Source organism: Trichomonas vaginalis, chromosome III (assembly GCF_026262505.1).
Source record: "Trichomonas vaginalis G3 chromosome III, whole genome shotgun sequence".
NCBI classification, from domain to species: domain Eukaryota; phylum Parabasalia; order Trichomonadida; family Trichomonadidae; genus Trichomonas; species Trichomonas vaginalis.
The window spans coordinates 4,597,646-4,613,581 of record NC_067205.1 but is presented as its reverse complement, the minus strand read 5'-3'; the positions used below and the strand labels follow the sequence as shown (position 1 = coordinate 4,613,581).

The following is a 15,936-nucleotide window of genomic DNA, read 5'->3' as shown; positions in this document are numbered from 1 at the left end:
TTTGACATAATATTGTATTATAAACTTACCTTTAGAAATATCGGTCAGTTTTGAAGTTATATTTTTGTCTGCTTCAAGAACTTTCACCATTTCAGTTATACCAACTTTCTTTGCTTTATGAAAATATTTAGGTTCAGCAAAGACAGCTATTCTATAACATTTTCCATTGTTTGTGTAAAGAACTATTCTGTCAATGTATTTGTATTGTTTGTGTGTGTAAACCTTGTTTTGCTTCAATTCGAAGAGATACTCGAATACGTCCATCTTTTTATTCTAAGTAAAATGTCATTTCCGAAAAATAGAAGCGTAAGTGTTTCAAAAGGTTTAATGGCGGTGGCAGATGTGAAGTTAAATTCACCAACTCAAACAAACAGTCAAAGTGTTGTTGTCAATGTCAAAGACAGAAATGTTGAAGTGGGGAAACCATACGAAGACGAAGATGGTATAACAATTGTTCCTGTAAAAGAACCAACATACCCTGAAGTTAACAGAGACTTAAGTTCTGTTGCAGATATTCGAAACGACTACCAACAACTGAAAGACAAACTTCAAACTCAGGAGAAGATTTGTCAAGCTTTAAGTATAATGTTAAACTTGGTCGAACACAACCCTGTAAAAGTGAACTCATATGTCATTGCACCTCATGAAGTTTTGAAAGAACTATTGAAACTTTTGACAGAGGCAGACGATATAAACATCAAAGAAATAGAACCCGACATTAGTTGCTGTGGTGTTTCATATAATGTCATTGACAAGATATACGTTATGAAAGGAGGTGAAACGTTGAACTTAAAGTATAGTTTCCCAGACGTTATAAAAATATTTGACGACCACAACATTTCATTAAAATTTATTTGCTAAGTAAATGGCAGAAGACATAATGGTTTATACTATTACGACTAAAAACCCTGAGTCATATAATTCTATAACAACAAACTTACAAAGTCCTCAAGGACGATATTGTAAACTAACCTTAAACACAATGACGACTAAAGCCTGTTTTGCTCTTTTGACACCAGAAGACTTTATTGTTGTGAATGGTAAAAAATACTCCTTTGAAGATACTTACTCAGATATACCACCAACAGGTTTTGTTGACTTATTTAATACTTTACGTACGAGTGTAACATGTGCTGCAACTAGAGCAGGTTTCATTATGTTTGGATGTCCGACTGAGTTTACTATAAACGATATGAGCTATAATACAAAACTTATTTCTGGTTTTTACTACCAACAGTTTCCTATAACAGGAAAAGGTGTCATACAAGGTTTGTCTATTCCATTGACATTAAGCACACCAATCTTATATATTGTTTCAAACTTAGGTTCAAAGTGTTATTCGAATGTCGACAGAAACTATTATGACCAAAAGATACTTATGCGTATAAACAATACTTTCTCTGCTGGTTTGCCTATTGTTCATTCGAATGCAGAATTTTCAACCTTAGTGAACTCAAACACTTTGGCAGTATAACGTTGACCTTAGTTGACGCAAACTTTGTTCCTGTAAAACTTTTATGTCCTATGTATTTGTCAATGACGGCAGAAAGTTTCGAATTGGAAGATGCAACTGGTGAAAGTATTGTATTACAAGAACAACTTCAACAACAAATAGCTCAAGAACAACAAATGCAACAAATGGAACAACAAAGTCAAGAATAAAAAAATAATATTTTTTTATTTTTATAAAAATGTACAGAATAGATGTTTCAGATTTTTATGACTTCCAAGCATTCAGAAATATGTGTCCATTTAGAGACTATAACAAAGCAGTCGAGAATTTGAAACGTTTAGTCATTTATGTTGACTCTGCCCCAGAATGTTATGTCATGAAAGAATGGGATGTTGTCTTTAACAAACCAAGAGCAACAATAGTGTCTGAACAAGAATGTAGACAGAAACTTAAGAAAATAAAAGTTGTACAAGTTGGAATGAAGATGTTAGATGCTTGGGATATCTTATTGTCAAAGTTAGAAGATTTTTCAGTTCGAGGTATAAAGTTCTATACACCTTCTCCAAACTTCTATTCTATCTTCACTGGATATAAATACGAACAAGTAGAATGGAAAGAAAATATTATAGAAGCTTGGTTAGACCATGTCAAAGAAATTATATGCAATGGAAACGAAAAGGTTTATGAGTATATCTTATGTTGGTTTGCAAACATCTTACAACATCCAAGTGCTAAAAATGAAACTGCTCTCATTATAATTGGAAAACAAGGAACAGGTAAGAATACTTTCTTTACAGATATCTTATGCAAACTGTTAGAAGGTTATTCGAATCCGAATATGACAAACTTAGAAAACATCTGTGGCAAGTTTAACTCCTCAATAGAGAATATGAAACTTATAGTTTGCAATGAACTTCAAAGTATAGATACAACAAAAGTTTTGAACTCAGATGCTTTGAAGAGTCTTATAACAGACAAAGTTGGAGTTGTTGAAAGAAAGTATAAAGACCAAAGAGTTTGTGAAAATGTTGCAAACTTCATTATGGTTTCAAACAATACTGTTCCGATGAAGTTAGAAAGTTCTGACAGAAGATATGTAGTTGTCAGAACGTCAGATTCTCATATGCAAGATACAGAATATTTTGACGACTTAGCAGAAACTTTGACATCTGACTTTTACAACCACTTGTTCTCATATTTCATGACATTAGATATTTCTAAGTTCAATCCAAGACAAATTCCACATACCGAAGAGAGACAAACATTGTTAGAAGCAAACAAGAGTGTATATGAACTGTTCATAGATGAAACTGACTTTGTGTCATTAGATGAAAGGTCATTGTACGATTCGTATAAACAATATTGTCAAGAATATGGTTATATGGCAGCTTCTAAACGTACATTCTTGGCAAATGTCAAAAGTCTTTTAGATGTTCAGAATGGTGTATATACAAAGAAAAATTTTTCTGAGTAAATTTTAAAAAAAAATATTTTTTTATCCGATAGAAAAGATGACAAAATTCATCTCAGTAAACAAGTACATGTCAGGACTTAAAGAAGAACTAGACCCATTCACATATTTGAATGTTTACTTCTACCATTTTGAAAAGTCTTCATTCAGCAAAGTTTGGAACATCGAACCAGTTAAGTTTGCTATTGTGACTAAAAATGGTGCGAAATTTGAAGACTTAGACATAGAAGGTTTGTTAGCAGTCAAAGAAAGTTTTGACAGAAGGTTCTCAAACCTTAAAGAAGGCAAAGCATACAAACTTGTTATACCTTATGAACCAAAGAAAGCAGACGACTATGAATATTATGAGTCTAAGATAGTTGAAGTTCAAGGTAAATTGGGTAAAAAGATTTTAGAGTCTAAGCCAGTGTTTGCCCCTAAAGAGGAAGAGAACATTGACATTGACCCAGAAATGTTCTAAAAATAAAATTTTATTTTTACATGTCAAATTTCTTTTTCTCTGGAACTGGTTCAGGTTCTTTCTTCTCTTCTTCTACTTTCTTTTCTTTCTTCTTCTTTTCTGGTGGAGTTATGTCAAATTTGGCGCAACTATATTTATGTAAAAGTTCTTTGTCCTTTAATAGCTCATCTATTCTGTTTTCTATTTCATCTTCAAGAACAGCGCATGTGTCTTCTTTGCATTCTAAGAACTTTTGTTGGACTTCATCTCTCCAAGAGGCGTCATCTCTGTCAACAAGTCTGTCATTGACAAATTTTAAGACTGCTCTGCTTAATGTTTTATGGTTCTTGTCATATTCCCAGAAACAGAACTTTAGAACAAATTCACCTTTCTTGTTTACACTATGTAAGATTTTATGGTCGACAGATGTTTTGCTGTCGAAAAGTTTGTCTCGAATATAGATAGCGAAATCGCTAGACATTTTCTAAAAGATAAAAATTTTAATTTTTCTAAAAATATGTTAGAAAAAAAGTTTGCTGACATTGACAAGAAATTTGAGAATGTTTTAAATAAGAACAAGAGAAAGTTAGAAAATGCTCAGATAAAGCCTATACATGACAAGTTCTTATTTGCTCAGAATGGTATAACAGGTCTAATTGCACCACCTGGGTCGGGTAAGACTTTCACTTATCTTAAAATGGCTGCACAACAACAAGAACTAGATGAGAAGAACCCATTCTATGAGTTAGTTGTTATTTGTAGTACTTCTGGTCAATTTGACCAAACCGTCAATTCGTTCAAAGATATTATAAAGAAGTCTAAGTTAGTATGTATAAAGGATACTGAGTTGTTAGATTGGATAAAGAAGTACCAAAGAAGAGTTTTGAAGTATAATGCTATAAATGAGTATATAAATTCTAAGTTTAAAGACCCAAATGAGGAAATGCAGAGAATATTAGAGAAGAAACACTTCAGAAACAAACAGAAAGAGATAGAATACATTTCGAAGAAATTGCAATCTTACGATTGGAAGACTTACCCTCATAGATGTCTTCTTATCTTAGATGACTTTGCTTCTCATCCTTTGTTAAAGAACAGAGAACAAGATATGTGTCGAATTCTTAAGAAGCTCAGACACTTTAACATCTCAGTTGTCATTTGTGTACAGACAGCAAAGAGTTTAAGTAAGGATGTTAAAAGAATACTTACTGACATAATACTTTTCCCCGGATTGTCCGAAGACGATTTCATGGAACTTATGAAAGAGTCCATGGCAGGTAAGTTTGACAGATATGAACTATGGGAGAAGTATAAAGTCATACAAGACCCTCATACTTCTTTCAGAATTCATATCTACGCAAACAAAGTTCAAATTGTAAAAAGTCAAGCTTGAAAAATAAAGAGTTCATCTACCCTACTTGTTTGAAGGCGACCCCGAAAAAAGTCTGTCTCGCTGTGCTTCACTGTTTTCATAGAGTTTTGGCGACTGGGGTTTTTTAACTACTCGCTGTTCTTCACTGTTTTCATACGGAATCTCTTCCCTCGGTTTTCCGAGGGAAGCAAGCATATGAGGAAATTCATGATTTTTGTTGCTGAATTCAATAAAAATAATGTTTAGGTGAAGAGGTGAGATCTCACCCGTTTTCTCACCTGTTTTCTCACCTGTTTTTTTCACAAGCTTTTTACATGAATTGTACGATGTATATTTGAAATCTTAAACAGTTTCGTAGCTTCTATTTCTTCTTTTAGTACATCGAATGTTTTAACAATGCCGAAAGTTTCTTTATACTTCTTCTTGACGTCAGATAGAAGGAAATCTTCTGCTGTTGGATAGTTTTTGTTCAGAAATTCTAACATGTTCATTTTATCTTCTGCTGGCTTTTCTGCTTCTTTCTTTAAGTCTGCATAGTCGTTTCTCATACGTTCTATCTCTTTGACGGAGTAGTTATATTTTCCTTCTCTGCATTTTATTTCGGGAAAATTCATGAAAATTCAAGAGGGTAGAAATGAGGTTAGAAATGAGGTTAGATCTCACCTTCTACCCTAAACATTCTCGTCAAATGCAAAAAAATGAAAAAAATGACACTTTTTCATTAGATAACTGTTATTTTTTGACGAAGTGTTAATGTTCACTTCGTCAAAAAAATCCCTGAAATCATATCTTACATACAAAAAAATGAAGAATAAATAAAATAAAACTAACTTTATTTTTTATTTCGGGAAAATTCATGAAAATTCATGAGGGTGAGAAAACAGGTGAAAAAACGGGTGAGATCTCACCTCTTCACCTAAACATTATTTTTGCTGAATTCAGCAACAAAATTCAAATTGTAAAAAGTCAAGCTTGAAAAATCTAAGTGTTTAGTCTTAGTAAGATGGTAGCTTCTTAAAGCAAATACCATTGCTGAGTTTTATGTACGTGAAGAGAAGTACAATGAATTCAATTACGAGTACAATTGCAATGACAACTAAGGCAACTATTTTTGTCTTTTGCCAGCAAGGGTACTTCTTCTCTTCCAATGGTTCGGCAGAACTATACTCACTCATGAGAAATGCCAAAACGGTTTAATAGAAAAAGTGTCATTTTTTCATGTCCGAAGACTCGAAGGTGCAACACTTCCAAAATACCGACGAACTCAGAAGAGCAGCATGGCAGTATCTTCTTGACAACTTCTTTGAGTTCTCCAGGTACACCTTGGAAAATGCTGAAGAACTCCGACACAGAGAATTTGGAGAAATTGCACTCCAATACTACCTTGACAAACAAAGGGTAAACAAAGGGTAAATTAAGACTAAAAACTTAACGTTTAAAAAGTGACATTTTTATGAGCTCCGAGTCACCGAGAAAACTTGGTCAGATGTTAGCAGCTTACTTCCCTGAGGAGGATGGAAGCGTTACATACATAAGGTTCAAAAACAACGAACCTGGAATTGCGTACAAAATTCGCAATTACATGACCATGGAAGAGTACGAAAGGTTCCTACAAGAGAAACCAGCTCTAAACAACTCAGAAAAGAAAGAATAAAAAGTTTAACTCGTAATTGTTTATTTTTTTACTTGTATGGGCAAGCTGCAAGAATGAAGTCGACTATCTCAGTCTTTGTCTTGACCAGTTGGACGGCTCTTGCGAGTACGTCTGTTTTGCGGTCTCCAGCTGGTGTCTGACCTTCGTAATTGCGCATGTTCTTGAGAGCTCCAACTGTAAATGATTGTAGGATGAAGAGTCTCTCAGACTGCTTGAGGTAGTCTTCACGGTCACGAACCGAATCTGTGGTACGAGTCGAATTGGTCGATTTGAGGGAAGAGACTGAAAGCCTGTCGTCTTCCATAGGGGCTGTGGCATAATCTTTGCGTAAACGGTTCAGACCTTCTTCGAACTCTTGGTCTCTCTTCGATTTGGATTGAGATTGGAATTGTTGGGGTGGAGCTTGCTGGAACATCCAAGGGTTGGGGAAGTAAGGCATAGGCTGAGGAGGGTAGTTCGGGAAGCCTTGTGGTAGGTAGTAACCTTGAGGTGGAAATTGGTAGTAATTTGGTGGAGGGACTTGCTGGAACTGAGGTGCAGGGGCTGGTGCTTTAGGTTCCTCTGGTTTGGGAATGGACTCGGTTGGTGGGACGTCGGACATTCGTTTGTGGCTTAACCGTCGGACCACAACGATAAAAATCTCTGCTACTAGCAGTACTTCTACTGACAGTAGAAGTACTTTTACTGACAGTAGAAGTACTTTTTCTGACAGTAGAAGTACTTTTACTGACAGTAGAAGTACTTTTACTGACAGTAGAAGTACTTTATCGTCGAAAACCCTCTCAAATTTTCCTTTTTACTGACGGTAGAAGTACTTTTACTGACAGTAGAAGTACTTCTACTGACAGTAGCAGTACTTCTACTGACAGTAGCAGTACTTTTTCTGACAGTAGCAGTACTTTTTCTGACAGTAGCAGTACTTTTTCTGACAGTAGCAATGGTCGAGGTCGAACCTACCGACGAGGCAATTTACCTAATTGAAATTAACGAGCTTGTTAAAGACTTCCTCAGGCAGAATGTAAAAGGCAAGCTTGTTAACGGTTGGATAACGGGAAGGGCTGCCTTGAATCTCGAGACTTCGACTGGAATTCCAATTCAAATACCAGACGGGACAGCCTACGATGGCATAAAGCAAGCAAAGAAAGAAGCTCTTCTCAAGTTCTTTGCCAAGCGTCCTTGGATACTACTTCCAAACAAGGAGAACCCTTTCCCAAGAATGAGCCAAATTCTCAAGGGTCTCCTTCACTTCTCGGGTCAGCCGTTCTACATAACCTGTGAAGGCGACATCCAACCAGTTCAGTAAACCTTAACGTTTAGAGTAAAAACATTTTTTTTCATTTTTTGAATGAAGCAAGTTAAATTCGTCCCACACAATCTCAATGGACCGATGAAGAGTTTCAAGCCATAGTTGAAGACGTTGAGAACGACATAGACGGCGAACTTGAAGGAGCTCAAATCACAATTGCAACCAAAATTGCAGGAGTCAAGGAACAGATAGCTCCACTTAAAGCTACCAAAGCTACTCTTGACCTCATGGATAGTTACCGTTTAGATGTCAAGAGTGGAATAAGACATTTAAAATTAAAACTTCTAAACTACGAAGCTATACTCCAAAAGTTAGCAGAAATGAGAAGACTTTACCAGAGCTACTTACATGTAAGGGACTTACCTTCAAGCAGTCCGACCAAAGATGAATTTGTTGACATTGTCCCAATTTTGTCCGAAAGTCAGCTCAGATGTTTCGAACTGCTCCCAACATATCCGGAATATGAACGTTTGCCTGAACTCTTCCACAATCTCAAAAAACGTTTTTTGGTTCTCATGTTCCAAACTTTTATCGGAAGAGACAACAAACGTTCAGAAGAAGAACAAGATATTATTTTAAACTTGTTGTATGACATAACTGTCATAACAAGCTTTTTGAAGTAAAACCGCCATTCTCAAACCACTTCATTTTTTCGATGTCCGAACAAGCACCGAAGCCAAACTCAATGGCAGATGTCCTTTCAAGGTTGACAGACAAGCGCCCAGTTCAAATTCAAATTGCCCAATTGAACGCTCATCTGTCAAACACCATTCAGACTCTCCAAAGTAGTCTTATGGAAGAGATAACCAATCTCAAAGTCGATGTCCTCACGAACCAAGCTTCCAATAAGAAAGTCCTGAACGATTTCGCGGAAACCTTGCGCCAATACAACATAGAGAACCAAAACCTTGCCCGACTCATCTACCGTTTCTTCGAAGAGATAGACGCCATCTGGAAGGTACTCGGAAAGGACAGAACATGCAACACCGTACTTCGTGAGTACCAAATTGAAGAAGGAGTTGTCGAGGAAGAAGAGGAAGAAGAAGAAGTTCCTGAAGCCGCTACATGGGCAACCCTTGTTGCCGATGACGGTTACGAAATTTCCCACCCCTACCCATACCAAATCCGCAACAAGGAGACAGGCAAGGTTCTTACCCCAGTCCTCAACAACTTGGGACACTTGAACCTTAACCTTCGGAATCGCGGTTCAATCTCCATGGGCAAGCTTGTCGCAATTCAATGGGTTCCAAATCCAGGCAATAAGACGAAGGTCAGACACATTGACGGTGACAAGCTCAACAACCGTAAGGAGAACCTCGAGTGGTTCTAAGAGTAAAAAAATTTTATTTTAGGGGGAAACCCCAAGTAAATTTAGGTGTTTATTTGGATAAGTATGTTAAATTAAGGGCAATTTGCAAAATTAGTTCCCGACCTTTGAATTGGACTCTTTCGTTATCCCAGTTGCGTAGGAGGTCGTCCCAGAGAAGTTGGTAGAATTGCCAATCCAAGGACGATTTGTCCTCCCAGGCATTGAGGATGTACTGCTCGTAGAGTTTCATGACCTCTGCCTTGCACCAGACACCCTCTCCCTTGGAACGTAAGGCTTCTTCGAAGTGCTCGAATGCGATTGGCTGCATGACCATCCGAAATGACACTTTTTGTCCGTTTGGTCAATGTTCGTGTCTCGTGCCATAGTCGACGAAAATACAGACAAACAGGTTATATATGAGTTTGAGACCAAGAATGGTGTAACTCGACCTGTCCGATTCAAAGACTCCGAGGGCGACCATGAAATTAAACGGAAATTAGCTAGGAAGGAATATAAAATGGACTGGTTGCCACCACCTCCACCTCCACCACCTTTACCTGTTCCTCAAGTAAATAAGCCTTTCCCGTTCCCAAGAATTCCCACATTTTAATTCAAATTCGAATAAAAATTTTTTATTTCATGCAATGTTTAACTATTTCACCATCTTCTTTAACACCCCAGTACTTACGCTTGGAGAGGACATGAACTTCGGTGAAAATTTTGTCCAATTTGAATTGACCCATCTTCTCACCGACTAAACCCATTTCAATGAGTTTGTTGTATCCTTCTTCGTTCGTCATGAGTGCGTCAATGTTCTCATAGTAAACCTTGACTTTCGATTTGACTTCGGAGAAGAATTTGTTGTAGTTGTCAAGGACTGCCTTTGCGAACTGAGGGTAAGACCAATGTTCGACAATAGGTTTTAATGTGGTTACTAAGCCACTTTGACCTTGAGTGAATTCGTACTTCAAAACAAAAGGAGAAAACCTTTCAACAAAGTTGTCGACCTTCTCATAATGTTTACTCTTCATCTCTTGAGGTTTCTTAATGGAATATCCCCATGTCGAATTCATAAGCAATTTGAGTGTCATTGCAAGTTTGGGGTTTGAAGCTTTCCTAATATCATACAGTTGTTGTATGACTTTTCCAACTGTATAGTTCCTTCCCGGGAACTCACCATCTTCGTTTGGAATTCCAGTCGGAATATATTGGACAAACCTCATGTACGCAGCGTTAAGGTCGACATAGTATATCTTTTCGTTTGAGTCGAACTTGTCGCAACCAATTGGTCCAGTTTGTGGAAATTCAAGTGAGTCTCTTATCTTCTGAGAAACTTCTCCTGTTATCTCATAAACGTCGTCGAAGCAACCTGTTTCATATAAAACCTTCTGACCTAACTCAGATGCTCTCCAATACAATTTGACGTCAATTGGATGTCTCAATGGAAGTTTTTATTTTAGCATCTTGAAGTTCTTGCAACCTCATTGGAAGTTCTTCTGGTTCAGGTTGGTATCCGAACAATCCAACTCCTTGTGGAATTGTGTACTTCTTTTGTACTAGAACTTTGTCTGGAACAACTTTTGGTCTTGCTAACAATGAAAAGTTTGTTTCGTTTTTTCGTACAAAAGTTTCTGTCAGCTTGTCATCTGGAATTGGTTCCAACAAACCTTTCTCGAAAAGAATGTTTACAGCTCTGACAATGTTGCACTTGCCTTTTCCGAACAATGGGTTTGTAAGACTTTCGTTCAACATGAAGTGGTTGTGGACAATTACAATCTTCAACCATGGTAAATTGAACTCAACAACATAGTCGTCATGTGAAGAACCTTTAGCTGTAGGTATGTTGACTCGGATATTGACATTTGCCAACGGTGCAATTTTTGCCAATTGACCTCTGAGAATGTACCTTGTCTTCACACATGACTCAAGATACTTCATCTTCTCATCTGTAACAAGACCAGAGTTCCTGAGACATGTAAGAATACAAGGTTCATTGACAATTGTTTCAATTGAATTGTAAATTCCATACCTTGTCAAGTCAATGTCAGACTTATTTATGAACGGGAAGTATCCAGCATGTTGTCTGACTGCTTGAGGGTTAGGTTGGTACCATTCGAACTTGACACTTGCAATTCCTTCAATTGCATTCAAAATGTCTGAGTCGGAGTCAACCATTTGTTCTCTCTTTGTAGTCTTGAAAGCGTCAAGAAGTTTTGCGGCTGTTTGTTCATTGCCATGTGCATAGTAAATGTGACCATCCAAATCTGTTATGGTCAATCTGATATTGTGTCCTTTCTTATTTCCGTCTTGAATTGCAGCAAGTACTCCCATGAAGCCTTCTTTGTTCTTTCCTTCGTCAAAGTTTACTGTAAAGGTTCGACCAGATGTAATTTGACTTCTAACTTCACGATACTTTTCATATGCATATCTTGTTCTTTCCATGGGAGCATGACCATCCTCTGCACTACCTTTTTTCCTTCTCAAAGGATGCAATTGTTCGTCATGTTTCCAGTAGAATCTGGCAAAGCCGTCGTGTCCTTCAACTTGAGGTTCACTAACATCGAAAGGCATGTCCATAAGACGTTCTTCTTCTAACCTCTCTAGTCTGTTTGGATAATTGGCACGTGCTGTTTCCAAATCCATTTCGTAGCGAAGACCAGACAATTTGTCATAGACTTTTATGGGTCTTCCCTTCCTATATTTAAAATTCTTCGAAACTCTCCAACCATATCTTTGCAACTCTGCTTTTATTCTAGCAGATTTTCTATCGATTCTATATGGGGGCATTTTTATAAAAATAAAAAAATATGTTTTTTTTCTTTACTTTACATAACCGCCTGCTGCCATAAGTCTTTGACGCCAACCCATACCAGCTAATGAAGGTTGACTTGGTTTAGTTTGGAAACTAAACTTTGGTTTTGGTTTATCTTCAGTTTTTGGTTTTTCTTCTTCTATCGGTTTTTCGTCACTTTTCGGTTCCTCTGACTTTACCTCACCTGCAGGAACAGTTGTGTCGTCAACATCTTCATAAATATCATATGCCATTTGTTTTTGTTTTCCTTTCAACTTTTTGTGTTTGTTGTAAAGTTTAGAATATTTCGACTCTAAGTCAATGAGATGTTCTATAATGAACTGTTGGTCAGTGAAGTAAACTTTTCCATCTGTTGTCTCGAAAGCTCCTTCAGACTTCAATATTTTATTTGTGAGAGTCTGTTTCTTTTTTGAGATACTAGCCGTTCCATTTTTATGAAAAGTGACTTTGTAGTTAGGGTTTGTATTTCCAGACCTGGCACTTTCTATTATTGAATTTTTCTCTTCATCTGTAAGTTCTTTGACAGGTTTTGACAATGGTTCTGAACTTTTTGTTTGTGGTGTCAAATCTACCGTTTCAACTTCTTCGGTCATTTCATCTCAGTAAAAAATTTTAGTTTGGTTTGTTTTCAACTGGTTGTTTAGGTTTTTTAAGTCGGTCTAAAACTTCCTGAGGTATAGGAAGAACTTGACAAACACGTGGTGTAACTGCTGGAAGCCGACAAATCCATCTTGAACCCATTTGTCTCAATGCTGTATTGTTCATTTCATCTCAGTAAAAAATTTTACATTCCCCAAGTTTGAGGTGGTTGCGGTTGGTTATTGTTTACCCACTGTTGTGCATGGTTATATCCTCTGTTAAAGAATCTTTCACCTTGGTCCATATAGTGTCCTGCTTGGTTATAGTAGTCATTTGCTTTGTTATAATAGTTTCCTGCTTGTCTTCCTACATTGTCCATCCATCCTTGAACTTTTCCTTTTGTTTCAGGATTTGGAATAAGATTTGTTGCATCTCGTGCTACATCCCAACCTTTCTGTACAGTTTGTATAATAGGTTGTGCTTTCTCTTTAAGTATACCTAATGTACTCAAAATCTTCCTTCCAATTCCAAATGCACCTCTGGCTATTGTTCCCACTGCGGGCAAAAATCTGGATGCAACTCCTGCTAATGCGCCAAATAAACCCATTTCTTATGGGTTAAAAAATGACGAATCCAAACAAGGACCCCTATGTTTCTAAAGCGACAAAGAAAGCACTCATGGTAAAAATCTTTAGTTCAACACCAAATGCTTGGTTTATGGATATCTTGGAAAACATTCCGAGGTATAGAGAAGATGGACCACCATACTGGTTAATATTTGTTGGTCAAAACACAAGATACTGTGAAGCCATACCATTATGGTCCAAAAATATTTTAGATGTGAAAACTGCTTTGACAATATTCGTTGACAAATACCATCCAACAAAACTGACATCTGACTGTGAAAGTTCTTTCAAATCAGATGATGTAAAAAACTATCTGCGTTCAAAAAATGTAAACCAATATTTCATTGTCGACCAAAACCATTCTGCTCTTGGTGTCATTGACGGTTGTATAAAAATGTTAAGAGACTTAAACCAACCACAAGGTGGTGAAGCAAATGAAATGTCATATGACGACAAGTATAGACATTTCTCCATGGCAAAGATGAGACAAGTTTTAAATATTTACAATAACCGTAAACAAAAAGGTTTGGGAAACCACTCCCCCGAAGAAATGAAAAACAACCCCGACTTAGAGAAAGACTATATATTTAATAATTTAGTCAAAAGAGACAAACAAGAAAGAATGCCGGGCTTCAAACTTCAGAAAGGTGACAAAGTAAAAATAGAAATACCTAAACGCGACCCATATGAAAATACTATTGACTATGACAACAATGGGAACTCGACAGGTACTCACATTCGTGTTCGTAAAAATAGGAGAAAATATACAAGAGAATATTATGAAGTTTTAGGCAAACATGGCAAAATGTACACACTGCAAGCAGAAGATAAAACTACTATTGCCAGACCTCGTTTCAAACTTGTCAAAGTTCAAGGTGGTATACTTTCAAAGACAGTTCCTAACAAATATAAGACAACTCCTGACGAATATGCTAAAGAAGTTGAAAATGACGACTAAGCAATTCTATACCATGCGTAAACTGTCATGTAAGGTGGCATGTATTCTTTACTTTGTCCCGTTGTTTGCGTATATCCTGAAACGCGATGTGTATGGTTTCCATCTCCCTGAGTGTCACTCCAGTAACAATTTATAGCAAACTGAACGTCGTCTTTAACATCATATCCTTTACCTTTTTTCAAGGCGTGCCAATCCCAAAATTTATGCTTATGCCAACCTGCTTGAGATGTACTTAAATCTATGTAGTGACTGTGTGCAGGTAAATTTTCACCTGAAATCGTTTTACTTCCACCTGTTTCCTTTGAAGAGTTTGCACAATACAAAAACCTGTCGACTATTTGAGTCCAAGTTCCAAAACCCAGAACTGTTTCTGGTCTGGTAGAGTTCATTGACGTATAAATAGAGCCTATAGGATATAATGTTTGAAGTATTTCTGTCTTTAATGTTTGAAGCTCTGTTTTGTCTGCTTTCTTGTCTAACATTGCGGGTAGTTCATATGCTTCAAAGTTTCTGGCATTACTTTCAATGTTCCTGCAACTCTTATCTAAATTGTTAAGAGTATCTTTTACGCTTGTACTCGGATTCTCTAAAGGTGCACTTGAACCAAGGTCAAAGTTCAGTATTATGTCGTCTGCTCTAACAGTTGTAAAACTTGTATGTGTATGAGTCTTATTTGCTTTCTTCTCTAACTCATCGTTAACATAAGTTTTATCTGCTTTAAGGTCTAAACATCCTGAAACCCATCCTGTATTAGCTTTAGTTTTAAAAATCTTCGATGTCCGTTCATGATACCATTCAACCCTTTCTATAATTTCATTATCTTTTTCATCCACATATTCCTTATCCGCCTTCTTCACAAACACACTAGCCACATATTCCTCATCCGCTTTCTTTTCAAGGCTAACGTTTAAGTCTGTTATTTCAGATATAGAATGTATATGAGTCTTTTTAGAATATTCGTTTTCAGCTCTTGTCACTTCACTTGACATTTTATTGTCAACATATGTTTTGTCTGCTAGTTCAGGATGAGTATGTTCTTTTGTTGCATAAGCATTGTTAGCTCTTTCTTCTTCTTTTGCTATTGCATCGTCTACATATTCTTTGTCAGCTTTGTTGTCAACATCTGCTTTCAAAAGAAGTTCATTTATAGGTTTCTCGTTTAAAGTTCCTTTTGTTGGATTTATACAGACAGTATGGTTCTTATTGTCTTGAAACAGAAACTCATCTGTCATCGGGTTTAATGTCAGTTTTAAGTTTCCTTCTTTCAATGACTCAGATATCTTAGAATAGTTTGAAAAGTTTGTTGTGTTCTTATTTAGAGCTTGCATAATGAGTTGTCGGTTGTGTTGTATTTCTCTTATGGAAGCAATATCTTTCGACATTTTTATTCTAGATAAAATATGCTTTCAATAGAAAAAGAAAATTCAAGAGTTGCTACAACTAAACCATTAGATGAACTTTTTACTAATGTCGGTCAAAAGTTTGAGACAGAGACCGTAAAGCATGAAGGCTATCGTTTTGACTACCCATTAAGATGGTTAAGAGACCCATCTGTCACAAAAGCTATTGGCTTTCGTAGAATGAAGTTCATTTCAGAAGCCATACATGGTTTCCCATTTACGGTCGGTTTTGAAGTTCGATACTATAACAAAGAAAAACATACGCATGAGAAATTTGAACAGGGAAAACTTTTACAAGTTAGTTTGCTTGTAAACTTAGAACAACTCTTCAAGCTTTTCAAGAAAAAATAAACGATATCTATATCGAATATGCAAACCAGTATAACATTGACGAAGGAGAATACCATCTCGATATTATTTATGACAGGAAAAATGCAACTGTTAAAATCAATAAAATAGAAGACCTTGGAGAAAACGTTTATATTTCTACAAAATATAACAACTTGGCATGGTATAGATTTATGAGGATGTTAAATCAGCCTGCAGCATATCCAGTA

General features: G+C 36.5%; 17 protein-coding genes and 1 pseudogene across 18 annotated transcripts, besides 1 other annotated feature; 9 read left to right on the top strand and 9 right to left on the bottom strand.

The window, feature by feature from the left end:
• Positions 1 to 14,920: part of a mobile genetic element that runs on past the window's edge.
• On the top strand, positions 328 to 861 carry TVAGG3_0641680 (protein of unknown function, DUF4106 family; the record flags this gene model as incomplete). The annotated part of the gene is made up of 1 exon (XM_051241291.1): positions 328 to 861. One exon carries the CDS (start codon positions 328 to 330, stop codon positions 859 to 861), a length of 534 nt encoding a protein of 177 aa, XP_051087878.1.
• Positions 1,932 to 2,927, top strand: TVAGG3_0641670 (uncharacterized protein; the record flags this gene model as incomplete). Its single annotated transcript, XM_051241290.1, has 1 exon — positions 1,932 to 2,927. One exon carries the CDS (start codon positions 1,932 to 1,934, stop codon positions 2,925 to 2,927), a length of 996 nt encoding a protein of 331 aa, XP_051087877.1.
• On the top strand, positions 2,965 to 3,384 carry TVAGG3_0641660 (protein of unknown function, DUF4108 family; the record flags this gene model as incomplete). Its single annotated transcript, XM_051241289.1, has 1 exon — positions 2,965 to 3,384. The coding sequence occupies one exon, from the start codon at positions 2,965 to 2,967 to the stop codon at positions 3,382 to 3,384; it is 420 nt and encodes a 139-aa protein (XP_051087876.1).
• On the bottom strand, positions 3,401 to 3,634 carry TVAGG3_0641650 (uncharacterized protein; the record flags this gene model as incomplete). The annotated part of the gene is made up of 1 exon (XM_051241288.1): positions 3,401 to 3,634. A coding segment is annotated over one exon (234 nt), but the record flags the coding sequence as incomplete, so codon positions are not given.
• TVAGG3_0641640 (P-loop containing nucleoside triphosphate hydrolases family) lies at positions 3,881 to 4,185 on the top strand (the record flags this gene model as incomplete). Its single annotated transcript, XM_051241287.1, has 1 exon — positions 3,881 to 4,185. A coding segment is annotated over one exon (305 nt), but the record flags the coding sequence as incomplete, so codon positions are not given.
• On the top strand, positions 4,307 to 4,756 carry TVAGG3_0641630 (protein of unknown function, DUF4106 family; the record flags this gene model as incomplete). The annotated part of the gene is made up of 1 exon (XM_051241286.1): positions 4,307 to 4,756. One exon carries the CDS (start codon positions 4,307 to 4,309, stop codon positions 4,754 to 4,756), a length of 450 nt encoding a protein of 149 aa, XP_051087873.1.
• Positions 5,035 to 5,349, bottom strand: TVAGG3_0641620 (organellar and viral DNA polymerase type B; the record flags this gene model as incomplete). The annotated part of the gene is made up of 1 exon (XM_051241285.1): positions 5,035 to 5,349. The coding sequence occupies one exon, from the start codon at positions 5,347 to 5,349 to the stop codon at positions 5,035 to 5,037; it is 315 nt and encodes a 104-aa protein (XP_051087872.1).
• On the top strand, positions 6,189 to 6,389 carry TVAGG3_0641610 (uncharacterized protein; the record flags this gene model as incomplete). Its single annotated transcript, XM_051241284.1, has 1 exon — positions 6,189 to 6,389. The coding sequence occupies one exon, from the start codon at positions 6,189 to 6,191 to the stop codon at positions 6,387 to 6,389; it is 201 nt and encodes a 66-aa protein (XP_051087871.1).
• Positions 6,418 to 6,990, bottom strand: TVAGG3_0641600 (uncharacterized protein; the record flags this gene model as incomplete). Its single annotated transcript, XM_051241283.1, has 1 exon — positions 6,418 to 6,990. One exon carries the CDS (start codon positions 6,988 to 6,990, stop codon positions 6,418 to 6,420), a length of 573 nt encoding a protein of 190 aa, XP_051087870.1.
• TVAGG3_0641590 lies at positions 7,735 to 8,318 on the top strand (annotated as a pseudogene). Its single transcript has one exon. A coding segment is annotated over exon 1 (584 nt).
• Positions 8,351 to 9,025, top strand: TVAGG3_0641580 (HNH endonuclease family; the record flags this gene model as incomplete). The annotated part of the gene is made up of 1 exon (XM_051241282.1): positions 8,351 to 9,025. One exon carries the CDS (start codon positions 8,351 to 8,353, stop codon positions 9,023 to 9,025), a length of 675 nt encoding a protein of 224 aa, XP_051087869.1.
• Positions 9,075 to 9,338, bottom strand: TVAGG3_0641570 (uncharacterized protein; the record flags this gene model as incomplete). The annotated part of the gene is made up of 1 exon (XM_051241281.1): positions 9,075 to 9,338. One exon carries the CDS (start codon positions 9,336 to 9,338, stop codon positions 9,075 to 9,077), a length of 264 nt encoding a protein of 87 aa, XP_051087868.1.
• Positions 9,369 to 9,614, top strand: TVAGG3_0641560 (uncharacterized protein; the record flags this gene model as incomplete). Its single annotated transcript, XM_001282668.2, has 1 exon — positions 9,369 to 9,614. The coding sequence occupies one exon, from the start codon at positions 9,369 to 9,371 to the stop codon at positions 9,612 to 9,614; it is 246 nt and encodes an 81-aa protein (XP_001282669.2).
• TVAGG3_0641550 (DNA/RNA polymerases family) lies at positions 9,637 to 10,095 on the bottom strand (the record flags this gene model as incomplete). Its single annotated transcript, XM_051241280.1, has 1 exon — positions 9,637 to 10,095. The coding sequence occupies one exon, from the start codon at positions 10,093 to 10,095 to the stop codon at positions 9,637 to 9,639; it is 459 nt and encodes a 152-aa protein (XP_051087867.1).
• On the bottom strand, positions 10,672 to 11,179 carry TVAGG3_0641540 (uncharacterized protein; the record flags this gene model as incomplete). The annotated part of the gene is made up of 1 exon (XM_051241279.1): positions 10,672 to 11,179. A coding segment is annotated over one exon (508 nt), but the record flags the coding sequence as incomplete, so codon positions are not given.
• Positions 11,825 to 12,409, bottom strand: TVAGG3_0641530 (phage tail repeat-like family; the record flags this gene model as incomplete). The annotated part of the gene is made up of 1 exon (XM_051241278.1): positions 11,825 to 12,409. The coding sequence occupies one exon, from the start codon at positions 12,407 to 12,409 to the stop codon at positions 11,825 to 11,827; it is 585 nt and encodes a 194-aa protein (XP_051087865.1).
• On the bottom strand, positions 12,429 to 12,581 carry TVAGG3_0641520 (uncharacterized protein; the record flags this gene model as incomplete). Its single annotated transcript, XM_051241277.1, has 1 exon — positions 12,429 to 12,581. The coding sequence occupies one exon, from the start codon at positions 12,579 to 12,581 to the stop codon at positions 12,429 to 12,431; it is 153 nt and encodes a 50-aa protein (XP_051087864.1).
• Positions 12,601 to 13,002, bottom strand: TVAGG3_0641510 (uncharacterized protein; the record flags this gene model as incomplete). The annotated part of the gene is made up of 1 exon (XM_051241276.1): positions 12,601 to 13,002. The coding sequence occupies one exon, from the start codon at positions 13,000 to 13,002 to the stop codon at positions 12,601 to 12,603; it is 402 nt and encodes a 133-aa protein (XP_051087863.1).
• Positions 14,921 to 15,936: the final 1,016 nt, after the last annotated feature.